The sequence below is a fragment of the Sander lucioperca genome, chromosome 18, assembly GCF_008315115.2.
Source record: "Sander lucioperca isolate FBNREF2018 chromosome 18, SLUC_FBN_1.2, whole genome shotgun sequence".
NCBI lineage: Eukaryota > Metazoa > Chordata > Actinopteri > Perciformes > Percidae > Sander > Sander lucioperca.
In genome coordinates, this window is record NC_050190.1 from 7,804,272 (window position 1) to 7,827,943 (window position 23,672).

At 40.9% G+C, this 23,672-nt stretch overlaps 1 protein-coding gene across 2 annotated transcripts; it reads right to left on the minus strand.

The window, feature by feature from the left end:
* Positions 1–13: 13 nt before the first annotated feature.
* Positions 14–22,482, minus strand: capn3a (calpain 3a, (p94)). Of its 2 annotated transcripts, none has more exons than XM_031310283.2 (21): positions 22,016–22,482; positions 21,476–21,545; positions 20,363–20,481; positions 20,054–20,187; positions 19,457–19,625; positions 17,939–18,022; positions 17,628–17,722; positions 17,353–17,430; positions 16,899–17,059; positions 15,710–15,879; positions 15,357–15,368; positions 13,871–14,079; positions 12,124–12,160; positions 9,406–9,483; positions 8,761–8,818; positions 6,015–6,088; positions 4,176–4,244; positions 3,551–3,629; positions 2,695–2,811; positions 1,343–1,401; positions 14–744 (listed from the first exon to the last, which is right to left on the minus strand). In XM_031310283.2, exons 1-21 carry the CDS (start codon positions 22,265–22,267, stop codon positions 718–720), a joined length of 2,151 nt encoding a protein of 716 aa, XP_031166143.1. In that variant the 5' UTR covers positions 22,268–22,482; the 3' UTR covers positions 14–717. The 2 variants fall into 2 exon arrangements, with proteins under 2 accessions (XP_031166143.1, XP_031166144.1); XM_031310284.2 differs by having other exon boundaries at positions 6,024–6,088; positions 22,016–22,479.
* Positions 22,483–23,672: the final 1,190 nt, after the last annotated feature.

Genomic DNA, 23,672 nt, shown 5'->3' on the forward strand with positions numbered 1-23,672 from the left:
TCAAACCAATAACTACACATTTATTTCGTTATTTATTTGGTTAAAATGGTTAAAAATGCAGTACACTCATTTGACCAAAGCCTTAATAGGAAAAGAAAAATTCACAAAAAAGCTCCAGTCCAACCAATTAGCCATATTCTTTCAAATCCATATATCTTAACCTCGAACGTCCGTGTTAATAAAAACTCGTCAGCTCCACAGTTTTGTTCTTGAATCTCATCCATCCACATGAAGAGCTGAAAGACTGGACAGTTGTCGGGGGAGGGGGGAGGGGGGGCAGCTCCGTGAGGTATTGTGACAGAAAAAAAGAGGTTGTGTGTGTTTGATGCCTGAGAAAAGTACAGAACAAATGTCTTTAAAAAAAAATAAAAAATAAAAAGGCTAATGGCTGAAAGGAGAGACTGATATTTCAATGATAATGGAAGGACGAGAGCAGAGAAAGAAATGCAAAAGACCTGAGACCTAGATAGAAGGGGACTAGGCAGAGGAAGAAAAGATGAAATGGAAGAAGCATGTTGAACATTTTGGAGTAGAAAGAGCCGAGCTGTTGGAGGGGGTTGGGGGTTGGGGGTTGGAGGGGGGTTGGGGGTTGGAGGGGAGCTGGCGGTGAAGTGGATGAGAGCTAGCGACGATCGGGCACACTGAATATTGAGGTAAAGGCTGGCAGGTCTGGTCCTCGTGTGGAGTGGAGCTCACCTGGAGGAAGATGGACCTTTCTTAGGCGTACATGGTCAACTGGAGCCACTGGAGATGGAGAGAAGGAAAACTGTCATTTGAGAACAGCAAATTCACACACAGATATTCTTTGTGTACTAAGATGTACAATTGTACAATCATATGATAGATTACCCATTATGAGTGAGAGTAAGAATTCAAGTGATACCTCAGAAGCAACAGTGTAATTCTTTAACTCCAAAATAGTCCGTTTATGTTATTAAAGGGATAGGGTTCAGTCCAAGAGGTGTTTTCTGTTTTATTTGAATACATTTTAGATGCCTGAAGAAGTAAAGCTATTTCAGATTTTGCAAGAAAAATTGCTAAGATTTGAGAAGGTTTTTTGTTGCTGAAGTTTTTTTTCTTATTTCTTAATCATCTTGCAATCCTTTATTTGACTGTTGCTGATTTTGGTTTCATATAAAGTTTAAAAAGGTTAAATGTCATATTAAAGCCACCAGCCCATTGAGTTATATCCAATTTACCTAGCTAGTTTAGAATAACCTTTGGTTTGCTGTGGGTTGATGCTCTGATTTAGATGCACTTCAGCAGTAATGGTAGTCCTTAACAAGAGGTGGGAATCAACACAAAAAGGAATGCATGAGTAGAGTTTACAGCTAGCTCTCACCTCCAGGACACTGAGTCTGATTGAACCATCTCCATCCTGATCAAAGGCCTGGAACGCCCCTAGAGACCGAGAGAGAGACAGAGAGAGAGAGAAAAACATCAACATAAGTGTGATCCACTTTATCCAAGAGCCCTTTAAGGTGAGCCCATTTTGATGAACTTTTACTTAAGTACAAGCAAAATTACCGGTATTAAAATCGACTCAAGTAAAAGTAAAAAGTAGCTCATTTAAAATGTACTTAGAGTAAAAGTTACTTACAGTAGTTACTTTTTAACAGTGGGGGGAGATACATACTTATATTCAAACTTACAGTATTTAATATAATTTATACTTATTATTCATATTTAATTAAATCATTAAAACATAGCTCCAGCACGGCGTTCGTCGTTCGACTGGTCATGACTGTTTTCCCAAGATGGCGCCCGCCTGTATACGTGAAAGGTACTGTCTTTCTAAACTATCTTTTTAATAAACTGTCTGTACACTTATGAAGTTCTCAATGCTTTGGTTTACATGTAGGGGCCCTCATTATGCTACCGTGGAAGTGTGGTGCTATTTTGAGCCTTGTTAGTGGTATAGAAATAGCGATTTCTTTTTACTTTAGCCGTGCCCCGACGACTAGCGTTATAAGCTAATTAGCGGTTTGCGCTAAAACTGGTCACATTCGATTAGCATGAAAACATATCCCAGAGAACGGTCGACAGGGTACACATGTGTTATTAACCCCTAGGTTCATTTTGCGCCGGATTTGTAAATTTTAAACACTACTTTAGAAAGTAAAAGTACACAAAAAAACTACTTGGTTACAGTAACAGGTGTAATTGTAATTCGCTACTTTCCACCTCTGGTAAAAAAAACGTTGGGTTAGTTGGGATGTGACATGCCCACTTTGGGAATAAGTCTAATAAGAGTGTATTTTTACATCCAAACCTTGCCAAGTTAACTGCCAAACCATATATATATATTTTTATGGGCATTTCCGCCTTTTAATGATAGGACAGCTCGGACATGAAAGGGGGAAGACATGCAGGAAACCGTAACAGGTCGGACTCGAACCCCTGCGCCGAGGAATAAACCTCTAGGTATGTGCGTCTGCTCTACCAACTGAGCTAACCGGCCACGCCAAACCATTTTTTAACTGAACTCAAAAGTGCATATTTCATGGAAAAAAAAAAAAAAAAGAGACAAATCTAGGTTGTTTTTTTTTTAGCAGACACACCAAGTAAAATGCTGATGCACGGTTGCAAACAGTGTTTTCAAAAATGCTCTAATTACAGCCGGTAGTTTAACACAACGGCTTTCTCCAACTGAAGTACTATGTCAGTGAAGGGGTCTGTGAGCCGCCGACTTACTGAACATGGCTTCGAGCCGAACCAGACAGCTGATGAAGCTGTCGAAGTCGATGTTCATGTTCTCGTTTGCGTAGCGCATGGTGATGATGTGGTACAGCTGGTTGTTGAGACGGAAGCCTGAGCGGGACACAAGACACATGACTGTACAGTGAAGAGAACATTTAGAGGGTGAGTTCAAGCTGGAAGGTCACATGCAGCACACACTTTCAATGAATCCTACAAATGTCTAAAAAAAACATGAATGTTTCTATCATACAATTTGATTTAATATCATGATTTCAAAATGTAGCATATAGCAAAGCATCATAAACGTGACCTTTAAGGTAACATAAGTCCATGATTGATAACATCTACTGCTATCAATCGACCATTTAAAAAAAAAATTTAGGGCATTAAATAGAGCATTAATACAATTTTTTAGCGGCTTTAGTCAAATTTGTAAAAATCTGTAGTGTTTAAAAACTCATTGTAACATGCTTTTTCAAGGGTTAAATATATGAATATATAAAAACAACCTTAAAGGGTCAGTTCATCAAAATTACAAAAATCCCTACTAGTATCTGGGTGTTCAAATAGTTTGGGGTTTTATCTGCTGAGGTTTTGAGATATCTGCCTCTCAACTCGCTACTCTGGATAATGTTCAGTTTGTCAAAGCTGTGAGTAGAAGAAATTCAAACTGCATCCCCTCCGTTGTATCAGAACAGCGGAAGAAATTTAAGACACGGATTTCTCAAAACGGGGGACAAAAAAATATATATATATCTGCATGGATTTTTTTTTTAAGTAGGTGGAAAAAAATCTGTCTTTTTGTAATGTGGATGAACTGAAGGGATAGAATAAGAAGAGTTATTATTACCGGCATCATTGACAGCATTCCTCATCTCGTAACTGTTGATGCTACCGGACTGATCGGCGTTATAGTGCTTAAAGATTCCCTGTAAGAGAGCAAGTGTGAATTTTGATGTATGTCACAAATTCATCTTTACTGACTAACTGTGAGGAATTCCAGGAAACAAAAGAGGGAAACATTGTAAGGCGTGAAAGAAAAAGACAAGAGAGAGAAACAGAGTATAAAATGCTCAGTATACTCGCCATTTCCGAGCTGTCGTGCGACAGTGTGACGTCACGGGAGCGCTGTTAACTGTTTATACTCGCGCGTGGTGGTCTAGACTAGTTGCAGTCTTCTCCTGAACAGAGGTGTCGCTAATGAGGAAAGGCTACCGACTTTGCTATTCTACGGACTAGAAGAAGAAAAAGGTAAACAAATGAGGATGATCGACGAAGAAAAGCACTTCGAATTAGTGCTGTCAGTTGCCAGTTGCCAAATGTCGAACGCCGCTGAAAAAAATAGAGTGGTCACTTTAAATCCTGGTGCCCGCCAGCGAGATCAACGTCATTTTGACGTCACATTGTCACACGACAGGTTGGGAATGGCGACTGTAATTATATAAGATGAGAGGGAGGGAAAGCGGCATCCCCACCTGCCACTGTTTGATCTTATTCCACAGATGTCTGAACTCCCGAAGATTGAGTCTACCTGTCCCATCCATCTAAACAGAAGCAGTTAAGACCAAAATTGACAGGGAACATTTTATTGCACAATGAGAGTATTTTTACTTTTCATACTTGCTAATATTTATATACTTTTACTTAAAGGTACAATATGTAACATTTTTTTTCTTCTTTTTTTTGCATTCAAATGTCTAAAAACAACTAGACCTGTGTTATATATTTTGTTGAGTTGTGTACTTACATTATCCCAAATGTTTCCAACAATGTTCAAACCCAGAGAAATCTGTCATTTTATTCAAGGACATGGTCCGTTACATTTGGTCACCTGTCAGTGGCGTCATATCCCACTTTGTGCGCATGCGTCAGTATTGCCAGAAACTGTCACAAATTGACTTTAATATCCAGTTAGGCCATATTTTTACAATGCACTTTTTTTTCAGAACTTGGTCGGTTTTCACTATACTATATTTTAACAGGATGAAGGATTTTAGTCATTGGACGTTTGGATCTTAAAGGTCCAGTGTGTAATGTGTTTAGTTGTTCATTATCAAATTCTGTGTTGCCCGTTCACAAACTTGTCCTTTTTCATGAATATTTACCACCACCATCAATTCCAAGTATTCCTTTTGGCTTGAAATTTTACATTTGCGTTTGCATGAACTGGGGTAGACGCTCCATATTCATGCGCCATCTTGAAATACGTTAGCCGGTAAGGGACATACAGGACATACTGCTCCGCCTTTCACGTTTTCGCTGTCACATCATAAACTCAGGCGTCATCAGAAAAAAGTGTGAAGGCTACCGTAGCTGTAGTACGTACTTTGAACAGTGTGGTGCGAGAGAGTTGATTGTTGATTATATGATCTCAATGCTAGATGGGAGAAATTCCCACACATTGGACCTTTAAGTTATCAGAGGAACAAGCTGAGCAAACATTAGCAAACAGCGTCGGAGAAACACCGATTTTTAAAGTGAGGCGGCTTTGTTCAGCGTTTTTACGGGTTTAATCGCCTGCTCTGTTTGTTTTGGAAAGGAGGAGACCTCTACGGATAATTCGGCTCATCTGGATCTTAAAGTGGCTATACTGTATGTAACTTTCAGTTTGTGTTGATTCTAGCGGCTGCTTTGGACGTAAAAGCTCTTTTCTTTATGGTACTGTATTGCCCACTGTAGATTACCGAGTTAGTGTTACCGGGAGGTCATATAGTCGCGATGAATATTTTGCTCAGACAGAAAATCATTCGTTTACAATAAGAGAATAAGTTACAGATGCATCGTTGCATCTCAAGTGTTGCATACAGTAACTAAGCCTACTTTAGATGTCTCGTGAGCTAAACCGGGTATCACTGTCACTGTGTCACGAGCCAAAGCAATAAGAGATTGTTGTAGCAACCAAAGTAATAATAACCTATATAGTGCATTTCATGAAACCCACAGACGCTAGAAAATGGCATATTGTACGTTTAAGTAAGGCGGGACGTTTACCTGTATTGGAGTATTGTCACAGTCTGGTATTGCTACTTTTACTCAAGTAAAGAATCTGAATACTTCTCCAGCACTGGTGTCTTGGACTTAAATCCCTAACATGCTGTACTGTATGAGCTGAGTGGACTGTGGAATAATTGAGTGTTCTCATGAGGTCAGAGGTCAAAAGCATGTTGGATAATGACAGAATATTTGTCTCCTCTGAGTGTTCTGTGTGTCACTGTGTTTGTGCGTCGGCCCTGTGAGCCATCACAGACCATGCCATGGGTCTAGGCGGGATGTGCCTCCTACAGACAACACAGCCAGCCCGATGCACTCGATACAAAGGATACGTCCATCAGAGCAATCATGCTCCTGCAGCTCTCCAGGCTGAAGCCCTCTGTGTTCAGGTCCTTATCTGAGAGACAGAGACACGGGGCAGTACCAGAGTTTAGATGTTAATAACTAAAGACAGAATGAGCATATTATATCAGTACGTAGTCAATGGGAGAGATTTTGCTCATTTAAAACTCACTTTCCAACCTATGAAATGTTTTTGGATACCATATCGCCCCTGGCTGTGTAAATGCAAAACAAACGGAAAGAAGCGCACGAGCCACAAAAGACTATTCCAGCCAATCAGCAACAGGCGGCGCCAGGGGGGGGGGTTGCATTTGTTTGGCAGTTGTGTTCAAATATCAACAATCTTTGCACAGCATCGCTTACTGCACCTTTAATAAATAAAGACATGGGCGCCCAGATAGCTCAGTTGGTAGAGCGGGCGCCCATATATAGAGGTTTACTCCTCAACGCAGCGGGCCCGGGGTTCGATTCCGACCTGAGTCTTCAGCTGTCCTGTCAAATAAAGGCCTAAAATGCCCAAAAATAAATGAATAAAGACAGAATAAGCATATTGTATCTGTACGGAGCTGTTGGGAGAGATTTAAGTCTTTTAAAACTCACTTTCCAACCTATGAAATGTTTTTGGATAACATCTCGCCACACACTTACATTTAAGACTCTTCCAGACTTCTGTTTGTCAGTGAGTTTTGAGAAAGTATTGTTACAAGAAGTCTTTTGAGTGGTTAGCTGATAGGACAAGGGCTGACATGTGACATGAGGGGGGCGTGTGCGTGTGTGTGTGTGTGTGTGTGTGTACGTGTGTACGTGTGTACGTGTGTGTGTGTGTGTGTGTGTCTAGATCAGCTGCTCGCCAGCTCAATCAAGGAGAGTACTACAGGTGTGCCTGATTGTCTCTTGTGTCTCAGGATGTTACGATGATCTCACTTTCATGCTGATTTTATCCTTTTGTATTGTATTTGTGTTTTACTATGTTGTGAAGCAACAGATTGTAGCACTATGTCCAAGACAAATTTCCCCTTGGGGACAATAAAGTGTATTCTATTCTATTCTATATTCTATATTAGGTCCTTTCAGCTGGGCGGGGCTGGCCACTCCTAAGGTCTACAACAATAGGTAAGATAGTTCTGCAGTGAATGTCATTTTTATAATATTCGGGGTGCCTATTGTTGTGGGTGCACATATATTTATATATAGCAATGTCAGCAGTAATTGTTCTATCCAAATGTAATGGTATTTTCCAGATCCTGAGCGTTTTGTTGTTTATTTCAGTTTGGCTCACCCTATGCTTATTGGTACAGGTGGAAGGTGCCAATTAGGTGAGGCTGAGGGGAGAGGGAGAAAGGCCTTGGCAGCTTGCTGTGTTAGTTGTATGTTTATTTGTCTCAGTTTAATGTAGTTTTTGTTGTATTTCCCAGGTTTCATTTTATGCCCTTTGTCAGTTTTTGTTGTTGTTAATAAACGCCACAATTTTTGCACACACCCAGCTTCCTGTCGGCTTTTTAAAATTCCCTTTTTATAGAAGTTTCGGGCGCCCCACAGCTTCATCGGCCTAGGTGGGCGTCTGACATGGAGCTACTCGGAGGCCGCCCCTCCCGATGACCGACGCCAGCAGGCCCGGCTTCACATCGCGAGCGCTCACAGTGTCTGGGTGAGTCAGTTTAACACAGCACTAAAGTAGGAAAGGCATGCACTCATCCAGGCAAGTTTAGTCTCATTCTCACCATGAACGCAACAGGGAAAAGGAGACAGGGATTAATGTTATGAGCTAAGTTAGCCTTTAGTAGCTGTGTTCCTTTGTGTTGCGAGCCCAGGTTAGCTTAGCCCTGTAACGGTATATTTCAGGATGTGTATCCCCAAGGGTGTAGGTATTTATTTATTTATTTATTTATTTATTTATTTATTTTTTCCAACATTGGGGGACACATTTCTTTGAGTTTGAGCATCAAACAATTTGTGCATCAATTTATGGTGGATATGTCATGGTACTTCTGCTTCAACCAGGCAAAGTTGCTTCATCTTCTTTCAGTTGTATGGCAGAAAGCAACCATTGCTTTTTAGGTTGCATACTGCCACCACCTACTTTACTGGAGGCATTGTTGCATTTATGAGTCACGTTCTAGCAGTTTATCAAAATAAAAGTCCTCTGCTTTTTATATTTTTATTGGGGCGACAAATGCACATGTTCGTGTTTTTTTATTTTTTTTTTTATTTTTTTTTTAGGTCTTTATTGACAGGACAGCTGAATAAGTGACAGGAGAGAGAGGGGGGATGACATGCAGCAAAGGGCCGCAGGTCGGAGTCGAACCCGGGCCCGATGCGTCGAGGAGTAAACCTCTATGGGCGTCCGCTCTACCAACTGAGCTATCCGGGTGCCCCAAATGCACATGTTGTAAATATTGAAATATTCCCCTACCCCCCCCCCAACCAAAACAAATCTACACTTATGTGTATCCTTGATTGAAAGATGTCTTGACTGGCGTTTAGCTATCACTAAATGTTATAGTCATTGTCAATGCATATTGTCTCATTGTTAAAATGTTGTTTTAGTGTTGATGTATTTGTAAATTATGAATGTGAATGAACTGCTACACTCTGATTTCTGATACAAGTTCCCTCCTTCATCTTCACTGCTGCACTTTCTACATGTTCTTTTAGAGAGAGCAGCTTAAACATGACGATGATGCTGTGATTTAAGAAGTACAGTTCAGTTGATCGGCCAGGACTCACGTTTGGTGATCACTCTGTTGAGAACGTTTTTCAGTTCGTTGGCTGAGATTTCCATTTCCTGTGAGAGGGACCAGAGTGGAGGAGGAGACAGTAGAACAAAAAAAAGGAGACAACCATTACAATTTCACTCACATACATTTACACAAAAAGCCAGTAAGAGAATGTCTTCAGCTATTAGTTGTAATAGGCGTAAACACAAGAGGAAACACTAGGGCTACGGTGTTAATTACTTACTTACTTCCTTACTTAATTAGGACTAGGGCTGCACGATATAAGGAAAATATGATATGCGATAACGTTGAATATCGCGATAACGATATTACTTATATAAAATAAAGATATCAAAGTGTACTCAATTCTGCTGCTTTCAGTATTCTGCTAAAATACAACAAATAGCTTGTTGAATTTAAAACAAACAAAAGGAAATCATTTTTGACATTCTTTTGTTGAACAAATTGAACATTGAATTGAATATAAAAGGCAGCACTAAAAAAAGTTATAAAAGTAAAATTTTTAAAGTGCAGTTTTCTACTGATATTTTCTATCAGCTAACACACACAAAAATCTCTTGAGTGTCTTTTGCGATATGTCGAAAGCGGTGGAGCCCTAAATAGTTGAGAAACACACTGTATTGTGTGTACTCACATCGCCGGCTATCTCCTGAAAAATAGTCCTGAACTGCTGGTCCTCCTCGCTCTCTTCCCCCGCGGAGGCCGGCGCCGGCTGAGGCGTCATGGAGCCACAAAGTAGAAAGAGATACAGAGGCAAAAGGAAGATGTGAAAGGAAAAATCAAGTTTGCTTTTTTTTAATCACTTTTTCGACATACTATACCAGTGGTTCTCAAACTTTTAAAAAAAAATGTACCCCTTTTGAATTGTTTCTTTAAACTAGCGCTAATCATTTTTGGTAGAAAAAAAAGTCTATATAAAGAGGAACAGTACTGCGCTGTCAGCGATAGATTTACTAAACACAGCCTTGTAACTGAAAAAAACATTTAAATGCTAATGAGAAGGAGAAACTGTAAAAAAGACAAAACCTTGGAAAAAAGATGGTAGAAGGAAGGAAGTAAGGTAAAAATAGGTCAAATAGAATCAAAAACAGTGACATAACTTTGAAAAAAAGCGAGAAACGTAATGAAATGTAAAAAGTAGGACAGTAGAAGGAAGGAAGGCAAGAATAGGTCCAAAGAAGGCGATACAAATGTCACATTTGTGGTAGGGGAAAAAAAAGTCTACATAAAGAGGAACAATGTTCTAGACAACAGCCTTGTAACTATTAAACATTTTGTTAAATAGCTCACATACGCCCTGCAGTCCTCGAAAGTACCCCTAGGGGTACACGTACCCCCATTTGAACTATACCCCCATTTGTACTATACTATGGCTTTATAATCACTTTTTTTCGACATACTATTCTATGGCTTTTTTATCACTTTTTCAAAACTCTTTATACAGTAGAGAACTGCCTTTATGTGGTAGGAACTTTGTTTATATTATTTAGCATGATTAAGGATTAATGATGCAGGTTGAACATATTGAAGAAATAGCTTTTAAGCTATAGTGCGTAGTTTCCATCTCCCATGAGGAATTCTAATTAATGACGACAACTCTGTTGTTGCATCCACATGATGCAAGCCTTCTGTGATTGCGCACCCCCCACCCCTCCTCCATACAGTTGCATGTAGCCAAGGAGGAGACGGAGGATTAAAAAGACATGATGGACTCTTCAGAAGAGGTCATTATCTTCATTCGAGCTTTTGCACGAGAAAGTCACCGGACGACACCAATTTCTGAACATATCCATACTGAGAAATCCAGAGAGAGTTGTGTGGAGCTGAAAGTCTTAATTAGCTTTGTAGCAACTCATTTGGCAATGGCTTGACTGTAACGGACGTTCATTAATATAAAGTTACGCACTAAAGCTTTAATAGGCCTATGTTGTTAATGTAACAAGGTTATCTAGGATGCAGAACAGCACAGCGGTCTTTTCAAAAATAGCTTTGAATTGCTTAGATGCAAATGGAGAGCTGTACGTTTGTTGGTTTGAATGAATTAAAAAAACAGAAAACTAAAGCTGTTGAAGAAGAGAGCTCTGGTCGTGCTGCCGCTCTTTTTTACGGAGCCCCTAAAGGGACATGGGGAATTATTTTTTTTCTTTTTCTGGTGCGCACGAGAAACTTTCTTGTGAGCACAAAATACTTTTCCTGTGAGCACGCAGAAGTATCTCAGGCTAAAGAGAAACCAATCTGAGTAGTAGTCAGAGTGGCTGAGGAGGAGGAGGTATTCATCTTCCTGAAAACGCAATAAAATGTACCTGATAGTGTCATCAACAAACTGAAAATGACAAGGTAACTGTTAACGGATTTCATGCTGTGAATGTGAAATATTAACTTTAGCCACATAACGTTAGCATTAGGCTCGTTGGAGATGAACTGCGCCTCGCCTGTAAAGTGGACGAGAGCAGGCAGCAGCAGCAGGGGGCGGTGACAAAAATCCACTGTCAAGTCGGACAGTTTCCAGCCGATTCCAACAGCCTTCAGGCTGAACAGGAAGTCACAGAAACATTGTGGTCCAATTTAATAAAATGTTATGAGACCCATATATCAGCTTGTACACAGTCTCCAGTTGTTTTAATTATGACAAAGTAGCTCTCAAAATGCCCTACATGCGATCTGTTGCTGATTTTAATTAACATCACACTGTAGATCCGTAATCTGAACGGATTAGTCTCTCTGACTTCTAAAGTAACTATCAGCCACACAACATGTGGTTTGTACAGAATAAGCCTTTAAATCAGACAAATGGCAGTTAAAATCCCTCCAATTCAAAATCAATAAAAAGTTCATATAAAACGTCATGTTGAGTCGATTCTGAACCAATCAGCTGAGAGGCCGGCGTTTCCCAGCATGCCCTGGGTCCGCCTGGGTCTTGCAGTCGGTGAGAAGCAACTGCGCTGCCTGCGTCTCGTGAGGTTATCGTTGCCCACGTGTGCATGACGTCCGAGCAAGTCGGGATCAAGTCAGACACAAATCTAACCGGCATGCATTGGGCGGCGATCGATTCTGCGCAGACCTGGCTGATCTCGTATGAGCCTAGTACTTCATTAGCATGATTTTGCTAGCCTTAGATTGGTTTCTCATGAGCACGAGATACTTTCGCATGCTGACGAGAAAAAGATTTCGTGCTCACCAGAAAGAATCTCTTGTGCACTACAAAAAAAAAAAGAAAACCCATGTCCTTTTTAGGGACTAAGTACTTTTTCAACCACTAAAAGTAAAATGTAAGAAAAAGTCAGCCTCTCTTGGATAACTGTTGGAAAAACCGAATTCTGCAAAGTCATGAAAAGAAATGAACGACACTTACCACTGGATGATCGGCCTCGATCCTGTTCTCTATCTCCCTGGGTGAAGACGAACAAACAGCAGTCACCATGGTGACAACATCTCATCTGGACCACAAGCCTGTGTACTCATCACTTTACTACAATCATGTTATTCTCTTATCGGCTATGAAACACATCAATACTGAGCTCAGGGTGGAGATGGCAAAACTTAATTACACCATTTGTAAAGGCTTATAGTCCCATACTCACATTGGACTAAAAAGGCAAAATGATTCCACAAACACTTGATGAAGCTGTGAATAAAATGTTATTTCAGTACCACCTGTTGCTTCTTCAGGTCGAGTATGTTCTCTTGATTTTTTTATTTTATTTTGGGCAATCTTGGTTGTCGATGTGTCCTCTTCTTGATTTTGTTTTAGATAGGGTTTAGGTAAGTTTGTCAGTTGTTCAAGCAGGTTTTATACTGATGGTATTAATAAATTACTTGCAAAAAAAATGTTAAATCTAAAGCCATGTTTGGTAAATTCAAAGCTCGTCACAGTGAGCTGTTTGTGGTGCACATCCATCCCACAGCCAGGTCTCGGTCCGAGTGCAGGGCGGCTCTGCATGCTGTCTGGTTCCTCCGGGGCAGCAGGGGGTGGGCGGGGGGATGTTTGTTGAGGCTTGAATATGCAGTATTGAATATTTTTGAATTGTTTACCGGAGCACGCCCAAATCTGAAGTCGCTTGTCCTAAAAAAGATTCCATAACAGCTTCGAACTGGGGTCGATTTCTTCCAGTTCTACAAATCAAATCGCCGTTAAAATAGTTTGTTCTCGGTGGTTTGTGTCCCACCCACCAAGCACCCCGACAACACCCCCCCCACCCTCATTAACAAACACACAAACCCGCACTGTAAAATGCATGAGGGTGGATGAATTATCGTTAAACTTGGTATTTTCTAGGCTAAATCAATCCTGCTGCTGTCACTTTAAATATGAACATGTAGGGCTGGGTATTGTTGGACATTTGGCTATATTTAAAGTTTTTGTAAGGGTTCTATAATGGGATATTTATAGTGCCAGAGAAAATGTAAATTTCATAAATAAAAAGATGTGAGACTTAGTTTTTCAGTGTGTAAAACACATACACAGACAGTCCAAACAACTCTAGTTGTGATTTCTCACAAAGACATGCAACGCTTCTTTTAAAATTTCTATTTCAATACAACAACAAAAAAGAAATGTAACTTTTGAGCCCAAACTGACTCTTCATCAGTTAGAGAGGAATTCAAAAGAGTGTGGCTTAAACCAGTTTTGTTTGACGTTTTTGATTATCTTCTTAAAAAAAAAAAAAAGCAGTAATTGATTGAGAAAATAGACCGATTAATCGATCATAATTGTTAGTTGCAGCCCAGACCTGTGTCTAGTGAGGTGAAAATCACAACTTTTTTTTTTTATTTATTTTAAAATTTAATCATTTTCAATTTATGGTCTGAAGAAACTCCAAACAATCTCTTGATATTGATGTGTAGCCAAAACTTTAATGATTTTTGAATACCTCTCAATATCCTCTAAAAATGACTATGGTGTCAATATGCTTCTGATGTATGTTGTATTTCAATACCCAGCCCTACTAAGAAACATCAACATTAATGGAGTGAAAGAAGCATCTAACAAACATATCTAACTGTAACTGTTATTCTAACAAGGGGGAAACTACATACCCATTCCCTCCGCTTACCCAGCTCTTAACCCCCCCCCCACCCGACCGCCCTCACCCACTCACTCTGAGGTGTTCCTCTTTTCAGAGAAGACTCGCAGGATGAACTCGCCCTCCTGGTGCGGCTCATACGTGGAGGGGACGATGACGTACTCCCCGGGGCTCAGGCGGAAGCGCTGGGTCACCTCGCGCAGGTTGATGTAGGACTTGCAGCGAGCTTTGGAGGAGGTCAACAGGAAGAAGTCCTTCTGCATGTGCTGCTTGTTCCCGTGCATCTGGAAGGGGGAGTCGCAGCGGGAAAAGGGTAGGAAATGTTGAATGGAAACAGTTCTAACACTCCTATTAGAAATACACAAAACTGTGAAGAAAGAATTCCCTCGTAGGTTAGTCTAGTCCAGGACTATGGTATACACATTGGGGTTTGATTTTCTACATATGATTTGGCAATGTCCGGAGCTTTTTAAATTTTGGAAATGTGTTTTCGTCATGTAATCTTTGAATGATGACTCTTTATTAAAAGGTACACTGTGTAGGAATTTCTCCCATCTAGCGGTGAAATTGTATTTTGCATTCAAACGAATAGTTCTCTCTAGCGCCTCGCTTTTTCAAATGCGTGTTGCAACTACGGTAGCCATTATGTACCAAGAAGCTATGACGACATGTCTTCCAATTTTCGCTTTTTTTGGCGACGAGGATTCCTTCTCCTGTGGCTCGGCATATGTCTGATCCTCCATTATGAACTAAAGTGCAGTGCAGGCTTTCATATTTGCTGGGGCAGTGACAAGTGCCTCTCACTGATCTCCTTCTCCGTTTCAGCTGGTTTCAGTCACGTGAAGCTGGCTCTGAACGAAAACGTGTTGTGGATTAGCTAGACAGGTAGGCTAATGCTTTATGTCCCTCTCAGCCATTATAGTTTTTCAAAATGGCGGAACAACGTGGAAGCCTCCTTGGACTTGCCCGTCCAATGTAAATAAAGATAAGAAATTCTTCGCTTACGAGGATAAGTCAGATCATTGGCAGAGGTCATTTTATACTAATGAGGACATATTTATGAATGAAGACATCGATTTTAGCTCATAAAATACTTAAAACACTACACAGTGTACCATTCAGGTTTTCTTTGGAACCACGGTGAGCGTGGCTGGTCGGCCTAACGGGAGCGTTTTTTTTTCTTCTTTGTTTCGCATTACGTTAGCAGGCCCCTGCAGTCTGTCCAGAAACAACAGTGGCTACTTGCAGTTTGGGACATTCTCTACATGGAACAGTGCAAAAGAAAGGAACTTGATTGTTTTAGTTGATGCCGCAGAAAGTGTAAAAAACATTTAACTTTAATGTACTATCTGTCTGCAAGTCTTGTGGGTTGGAGGGGTGGGGGTTTGGGGCGGTTGGAGGTGTGTCTCATGTCTTCGTTGCTGTTTGTATGTTACAAATTAATAACAATTTGAACAAAAACATAAATGGGGATAATGATAAAAATTGGAAACATATGATGTATGAAAACAAACAGTAGGATGAAAGGAACTTGCACACTGCTGCTCCACATCTTCCTTACCTCCTTTGGCACCTGTAGAGAAACGGAGACAACATTAGTGTTTGTCATTTAAGGGTGCAAACTGAAAGCTGATTTCTCTCATGGTGTCAACGTTACAAATGCTGTTAAAAGAATGAGACAATTAGACAATTCAAAAAATGTGATTAACAACTAGAACAAAAAGCAAATGAAAATACTTAATCTGGTGCTGCAGAATAACGAAAAAGATGCCACAAAGTGCAATTGAATCCTCTAAATGAATTAACACAATATAAAATTGTTGATGCACTTAAAAATAGAAATTAAGATTCTGTGCAAACGCTTGAGCACCAGTCTGTCACACAATCTCTTGATGGCGAATAAGAACAGGACACCTCGTAGATGGCGAATCCGATGGTGTACAGGTTGGCTCCCAGCTTGCGCTCTTTCCGCCGGTTCTTCTGCATCAGAGCCACCACGAAGGTGCAGCCCACGTCGTTGTCCTCGGGATCATCGTCCTCCTCCATCAGACGGAGGCGGTACTGAGGGTTGGTCCAGAAAGTGTCTGCAGGGACATTTAGGGGGGGGGGATATATATATATATTTTAACCCTTGTGTTGTCTTCCAAATCCTTGCATCGTTTCTCCCGGGTCAAAACTGAAAATCGACACTTTTGTTTCTTTTTGACAACTTCTTTTCAAAGTTTAACGCTTCTTTTCACTACCATGTATAAACACCACTAACACCAACTTATTACTAGTTTTACACCTATTTTTGGAATTCATGGTCAATAAACCTCATTTATAGGATATTATACCTAATTCTTGAGTTAAAAAAAGCAGAAATTATGAATTATTTAAATAATAATTAAAGGAAGGATAATCACAGAAGGGTATGTCAACAGGATACTGTTTCGAAAACATTAAAAAAAAAAAAAAAAATGCTGAAAAATTGAATAAAACACCCAAAATTCAATTCGTTTTATGGAATCATCCATGTTATTTTTTGGGTAATCAAAATTAGGTAGTTAAAAAATATAGAAATATAGAAATTTTGAAAACGGGTCAAATTTGACCTGAAGACAACACAAGGGTTGAACCATTTTAAAGGTGCTGTAGGTAGGATTGCGAAGATCCAGGACTTGGCCAAAATCGACAACTTCTCAGTCCCTCCCCCCTTTCTGCTAAAGCCCAAAACAGTCTCCTAAGCCCCTCCCCCCACAAGGGAGAATGAATGTGTGTGCATGAGCAGTGATTGACACGCAGTTAGACACCCCCCCTGGCCCTGATTGGTGCATCTGAACAGGGAGCTGTGGATTTTTGCAAATCTCACTACAGGCTGTAGGTGGAGCCAGAGGAGCCGGATTATTTTTTTTTAATTACCTGGAACATAGGGTCAGTTTCAGCAAATATGACAGAAAGTTAGTTTTATAAGTCTTACCTACTGCACCTTTTAATGTGTTTTCCCGCACTTCAATACATGAGTTTTTTTTTTTATTAATTTAAAGTATTGATAGTGGTGGAATGTAAAAATCAATACAAAAAAGCGTCTCTCTTGTTGTGTGATTGAGCAGACTGGGGGTACCTGGGTAGTTCCTGCAGCCCCCAGCAGAGCAGCCTCTCACCCAGCGACCCTCGTTCACAGAAACCGTCCACTTGTGAATCTTATCGTCCTCCAGGGCGTTAGGGGTGAGGTTACAGATCTCGATCTTAGTGTAGTTCTTCTTGAAGTCCTCAAATGACATCCTAGAAGAGATCGGGGCAAAATGGTTATCTGGATAATAGCTGGCGTCACAGGGTGCTGACTAAACGCCAATAAAACGTATGCTAAGGAGGGAAGAAGTAGAGGCAAGAAAACCCAGAGCTACATTAAAATAATTCATTTTTTAATTACATCAGTTCTTTGTATAGGCAATTTGCCTGTTTCTTTTAATTCTCAATAAACTGAAAAACTAAAATCAAATTCGCTAGCAGAAAAAAATAGACCCTGTTCATTAAATCCGCTTTTCACAGCTGCAAATAAAAAATGTGCCACTCACCAGAACTCTCCATCCTCGGCGCTCTGGTGCTGCAGCTTCTCTTTTTCAGTCTTAGAGAGTGTGGCCCACTCCTTAGAGCTGTGGAGAGAAGGTGGAACATAGTGAAATTGCCTAAAGATACGACAGATTTTAGTAAAGAACTGAGTTTAGTTATTGTAATGAATAAAAAATAATTATTAAGACATCGCGATTGTAACTTCATCAAACTCTAGCTCCTCTGTAACACAAAAGTAGGGCTGAAAATTATAGATTTAGTTCTGAGTAAAGGTGGTTACTTGTCACTCCAGGGACCGTTCCACTCCACTTGACCCCACGGGTTCCTGAGACGCACCAGACGGACTTTAGTGTCCTTGTGCTGAGATGGTCTACACTGTAAGTGGGGAAAAAATGGAGCAGTTGAGATTCTCACATTCAAACTCATACTTAACTTATACTGTATTGACTTAATTTGCAGTTTTGGACAGTTAAAAGCAGCATTCGTGACCCCGAACTACGCTGGCATCGTTACTGTGTGTGCGCTGTGTGTGTGAGCAGCTCTGCAGGACCACAGAGTGAACCAATCCCAGTACATTACAAACAGCTTTACCTCCTCCACTGCCGTCACAGAGTAGGCGTGGCCCTTCACAAGTCCCGTCACAGTACGAGTCTCAAAGCGAGCAGGAACCAGGGACTGCAGATGCACAAAATACACGTTACATCAGGGGTCTCAAACTCAATTTACCTGGGGGCCGCTCGAGGCAGAGTGTGGGTCAGGCTGGGCCGCGTCAAGTATAAATCTTGTTGCCTCAATAGACATTTTTTAAGATTGGCGACCCGGTTCTTTCTCTCATCTCCCTGGTATTTTGTATACTCCTCAGCATGTCTAGTTGAGTAATGACGTCTGATGTCATATTCCTTGTACACCGCAACTTTCTCTGTGCATATGAGACATGTAGGGGTGCTCCTGTGCTCGATAACAAAATATTCCGTCTCCCACTTTCACTGAAATTGCCTGTGCTCGTCGCCAACCTTTCTCTTCACGGCACGTTTTGAGAGAGACATGACTGGAACTGGGTGATGGCATATATTTTCCGTCACTCCGGAACACGTTTCTACCAAGTGACAAACGTTGATACTTCCGTTGACAACAAACGCCACAGTCACGAGACTAGCTATGGTAGCCCGTAAGTGATAAAAAAATAAAAGCGTGGCAAGCGTGGCACACGCAACGACTTAGCAAAAAGGTGCATTTCAGAACTACGCGCGGGCCGCACTGACACTAAACTTTGATGTCAAGTAGGGGGGCCACAAGATATCAGCCCGCGGGCCTCAATTGGCCCCCGGGCCACAAGTTTGAGACCCCTGCGTTACATGTATACAGTTATATTGGAGAAACATTGTAAACACAACCAGCATTTTATTGATTTAACAAATAGAAAAAACATTTTGCCTAATGGCTTGCAGAAACCTTTTAAATCACTTCTCAAAACTTAAAGGTATAATATGTATTGCTAACTGTTTGTTAGCACACAGCGTTCAAAGTTGGCTACTCTCCCTGGCTCGAGAGCGAGATTTTGTATTGACAAGTTGCACTCTGTTATTGGCTGGGGGTTACACCCCCATGTGGGGCCCAAAGGCTCTTTGCTAATTCCCATAAACGTCCCGCACTCAGTATTAATTTTGTATTAGTCTATACATTGTTGAAGAAAATCCTGCATATTGTTTTATTTATCTTATAATATTGTTGGGTACTTATCCATTGTATTGTTGCATTATTTTAATTGTCTGATTTTATTTGCCTTATTGCAGTCCTGAAATGTTTTAATCCTGGTTCAACCATGTAAAGTACTTTGTAACTTTTGTTCTAAAACGTGCAATATATAGTTTATTATTAATAATAGTATTATTATTAATGCAAACACAGTGTTCAAGTGTATTCAATGCACCATGACATCTCTTTTGAGTGTGCTTACAGATGCAACAGACTTCAAAGTTTCAACCAGAAGAGCTCAGCGGGACAATGCTTTAGATAGTGGAAAAGTTAGTAGCTATTAACCTGGGAATCCTAGTCCTCATCATCTGTATCGCAGTTTACATGTATCAAAAAAAAAAAAGTCTGACTCACATCGATGGAGCAGCCCATGAGGGAGCCTCTCTCCAGAGCTTTCTTCATGATCTTGTAGAGCTCTTTGGGAGCTTCCTTCATCTCGTAGAACTCAGTGACCCCCCCAGTGAAATCCTCCATGGCCTCGGTGGTGTTTCCACCCTTCAGGGCCTCGTAGGAGCCGTGCAGCCTGGACAAGGGAGTGCACGGATATTACATTTACTTTTAGATTTTTAATTAATTCTTTTAGACATATCCATGTTTCAATCTTATTAGTAGGTGTTGCTTTTTTAATCTTAGCGAGACCCTTTTCCAGTTAAATAAAGTTATTTTCTCTTCCTGTTATAATGCCCTAACCTGAGTAGAAGTGTTTGTATGATTTGTATGTATAAAAAAGACGTATTATATGAATTCAGCTTGGAACAAAAAATGTCTGAAAAAACTATAAAAACTGCTAATATACTGCATGTACCTACACAAATCACAAATCTGCGACCCAATAAAACAAAGTGCTTTCTATGCGTGAAACTGTTCTTCCATGTAAGTATTCAGCCGAAGGTAAACATCGAGAGAATGGAGTATCAGACCCCCCCCCCATAAAAAAAATTGAGTACTGACTTGGCGTAGGCCTTCTCCAGCAGGGCGCTCCAGAACTCATTCCTCTCAGCGGACTTAGTGAAGACCAGCTGGTTGTTGAAGGTTGGGATGCGGTCGTCAATGACGACATCGACCCAGTCGCCATAACGCCAGAACTGACAGACAAAAGGAGAAACAATATACAAACTTTAAACCCTTGAATCAAACGGACCTTCGTCTGGATTATGTCTCCGTTTTCCACTAATGAATGTTTTTCCTCACGTGTTTCAGTAAACTCGGTAAAGGAAGGACTGAATGTGTGCTAATTAAGACTATTAAGTTGTTTCTGACCTGGAAGTGGAAGATGCCTGCATAGTCCTCCGTGTAGCTTTGCTCGTGGGGAACAACACGATAGAGAAGCTTCTCATTCAAGGTGAGACAGGCGATGGCAGCCAGCAACCAGCAGTCACCTGAACACAGGAGAGCATTTCATTTGTTTCACCTGAATACTATCCTAACGTCTTTTAATACAGCACACCGATCGTCACGACCGTCGCATGTCCTGCGTATGGGAAGGGTTGTGATTTCTTGAAATTCTGCCTTTTTCCCCTGAGCTGCTGTATGGATTTAGTTACCTTTTGAACTTCTGTCAACAAGAAAAGAGCTGCCACGGTAAATAACATGCACCTTTTACCTCCATTTGGGATTTCACTCACAAGAAAATCAAAGACTGACAGGAACTCCTCTGCTTGACATTTTCTTGTTTAGCTGGAGGAAATGAGCGCTGCTGAGTGCTGACATTTGTGTTTTCTGATTGCCCAGGTGTATAACAGGGTGTTACTGGAAACAATGTAAGTTTTTCAACAGGGAATGGTTAACAGTGTCTGCCAGGACCTTTGTCCCTTTGCCCCCCCCCCCTTTATTTGCAGTCTGAACTGAACAACAATGAGAAGTGCTGCTGGTTGGATTCCCTTCCAAAAGAGTAAGCACAATATGTGGAGGCCGCTGCAGGCAGAGAGGCCGTGTGCAGGGGATTGATGGGCTATTTGCTACCCTGTTAGCCCCCCAAAGCTGCCTGAATACAGACTGTGACTGAATGATGAATACACAGAGTTGTTCCATACAGTATGTATAGCTCAGCTTACACACTCCCATCACACTGTGTGTGTTGCCTAGTGTTTCTGCTTCAGTCAATGAGTTTCAACAACACCTAGAAACCATGAATCCGCCACAAAGCACTGCCAGGTCAGTGTTTTATGTGTTTTTAAGGTGGATTTCTTGCTTTTGTCATCCCACAGATGTGTTGTTATTGTAACTCATTAACATTAAGCTGGGCTTAATTTCAGCTCAGTGTAAAGCCAGTCCTCATTGAAACTCAACCGGTCCACTGTAGTTTGGTGCAACGGTGATGCTGTCATGTTATTACTGTGTTTTTTGTTTTTTTTTAAAAGAGGCATCATTTACCAAGGTCTCCCTGGCAGATGTCTGTCCTACTGGCTCCTCCAACAATGAACTGGGGGTTCTCACAGATTTCCTGTAGACAATAATAAGCAAACATAGTTAACCAATAATCAAGCTCATATCAGCTATTCATCTGACTTTCTGAGTCTCAGGATTGAGGGTCTTGTATGCTTACGATTTTGGCAAATACTGACTAGGGCGAAATTACACTTGTCTCCAAATAGATAAGTAATAAAACGCACATTATATTACAGCCATAAAGGCAAAACACAGGGATAATGACACTGGCTGTGCAGCAATACAGTGAATTAATTCCGATCCCTCTGCGTAGGACTGATGGGGGCGTATTTTGATTCCATCTGCATCTCCAGGTAAAATCCCACAGCAGCAGTTAGTTTTCCACGCAGGTTTGATGTAGCCGTGTATCAAAAAAATAATGCCCCACCTCCCACATGTGTGATCCATCCCCTCTTTATTTAACTTTGCGATCAACGTGCCTCTCCGTGTGCCAACCCCCGGTCTAAAAACCCCCTCTCCTCCTACCTTGGGCCTCTTCCAGACGATGTTCTTGACCTTGTTGGACTTGTGTCCGAGCTCCTTGAAGCCCAAAGACTCCACAGTGGCCGGGAAAGACTCATCCTCAAACAGGCTCTTCCTCTGAAGACACTCCTGTCTTAGGGTCTTGTAGTCCTGGCCGTTAAAGCGCTGGGGCTTGTTCAAAGATCCTTCCCCGTCTCTCCTCTCTCGCTCCCGGATCAACCGGTCACAGAAAAAGCCAGACGGTGTATAAGGCATCTCGTCTCAGCTTACTTTTTTTTTTTTTTTTTCCCAAACTGGCTTTTGCCACTTGTACTAAAGTCTTACAAGCCTAAAAGCCCTGGCATAAATCCAAACAGGTAATGTCTGATTGGCTCTTCCTTTGCGTGACGTCCCCCTCCCCTTCGTCACACAGTAGATGCAAAGGTTTGGTGTGAAAGACTCCACCTGCATTCACCTTTGCATTACCATACACACACACACACACACACATGCACAGAAAACTCACACATCACATACACGTCTGTTTGTTGCGTTCCCATTGGCTGAACTGAACAATGATCTCTCCCTGGCTGTGGTGCTCCGGTGCCATCATTGTTGGGTGACACAAAGGCCAGTGGGCCGCACCAGAGGGCATGTAAAGAGGGGTCGCTAGATGCCCTGCCTCAGCAGAAGGCATTCAAGCCCTTTAAACCTATTCTCAATGGAGCTCAGCATTGAGCAGTCTCAGCATAACTAGAGCGGGCTAATGCTACCAAGAGAAGTATCATCCCTTTTTTTTTTTTTTTTTTTTTTTTTTTTAAAGCAAAGTACCAATTCAATCCAATATTTTGGGGTATTGATAAACAGCAGAGATGATCACCAATAGACTGGCAATGTATGTACAGTGGAACACCTTACAGTAAAGTAGTGGTACGGTTTACAGTAAAATAATCATAATCAACATTTTCCCCTCAGATATGAATGACTTTCTGGTGGAGAAAAACACAGAATACAATTCTGGGATTAAAGTAGAAATAAACATAAAAAATACAGAATATTTGCAAAGAGGATTGACATTGGTTTTATTGTATCGAGTGCTGTTAGGGTTAGGGTTAGGGTTAGGGCTCCTCAGCCTCCTGAAAGGTCTCCGAGAATCCAAATCTTAAACCCTTTTGTTTTCTTTGGCCTTTGTGGGTTGTACACTTAATTCTCCTTAAATGTATATATTGTCTTCTCTATGTCTGTCTCCCTCTTTCTCTTTTCTTCCTTAATAAAGCAGCTTTTAACTTTTGCTATAAAACATACTATATCACCGAAGTGCTCTTGCTTGATAGTCAATGCATTATTATTAAACTAGGTAGCTTTAACATTTAGGAACTGAGTTATGAGATTAAACTAAACTTCAAATATACTCTCAAAGCACTCATATAACACGCATATAATAAATGTATGTTACACTGTCTGTTTTGACTTGATACACTTACTGCTATTTCTTTGTAATGTCTCATTTTGGAATTCGGCTTATCCGAGCATTTGTTATTGTACCATTTTGTGACCCTAAAGTAAGAAAACATCTGGGTTAGGAAGAGGTCACACCAACACAACGCAATGCTGTTGAGCAAAAATATATGCTTCGTCACCAGGTGTTAGGTTAGCATGACATCATGTTAAGAATAAAAGG

Bases quoted from the DNA above. Each gene is read 5' to 3' on its own strand.
- capn3a (XM_031310283.2), bottom strand. From the start codon at position 22,267: ATGCCTTATACACCGTCTGGCTTTTTCTGTGACCGGTTGATCCGGGAG. The intron at 21,546-22,015 runs GTAGGAGGAGAG...TATTGTCTACAG, and splicing joins TCGTCTGGAAGAGGCCCAAG to GAAATCTGTGAGAACCCCCA. The intron at 17,723-17,938 runs GTAAAGCTGTTT...CCCCACTTACAG, and splicing joins CTGTGACGGCAGTGGAGGAG to TGTAGACCATCTCAGCACAA.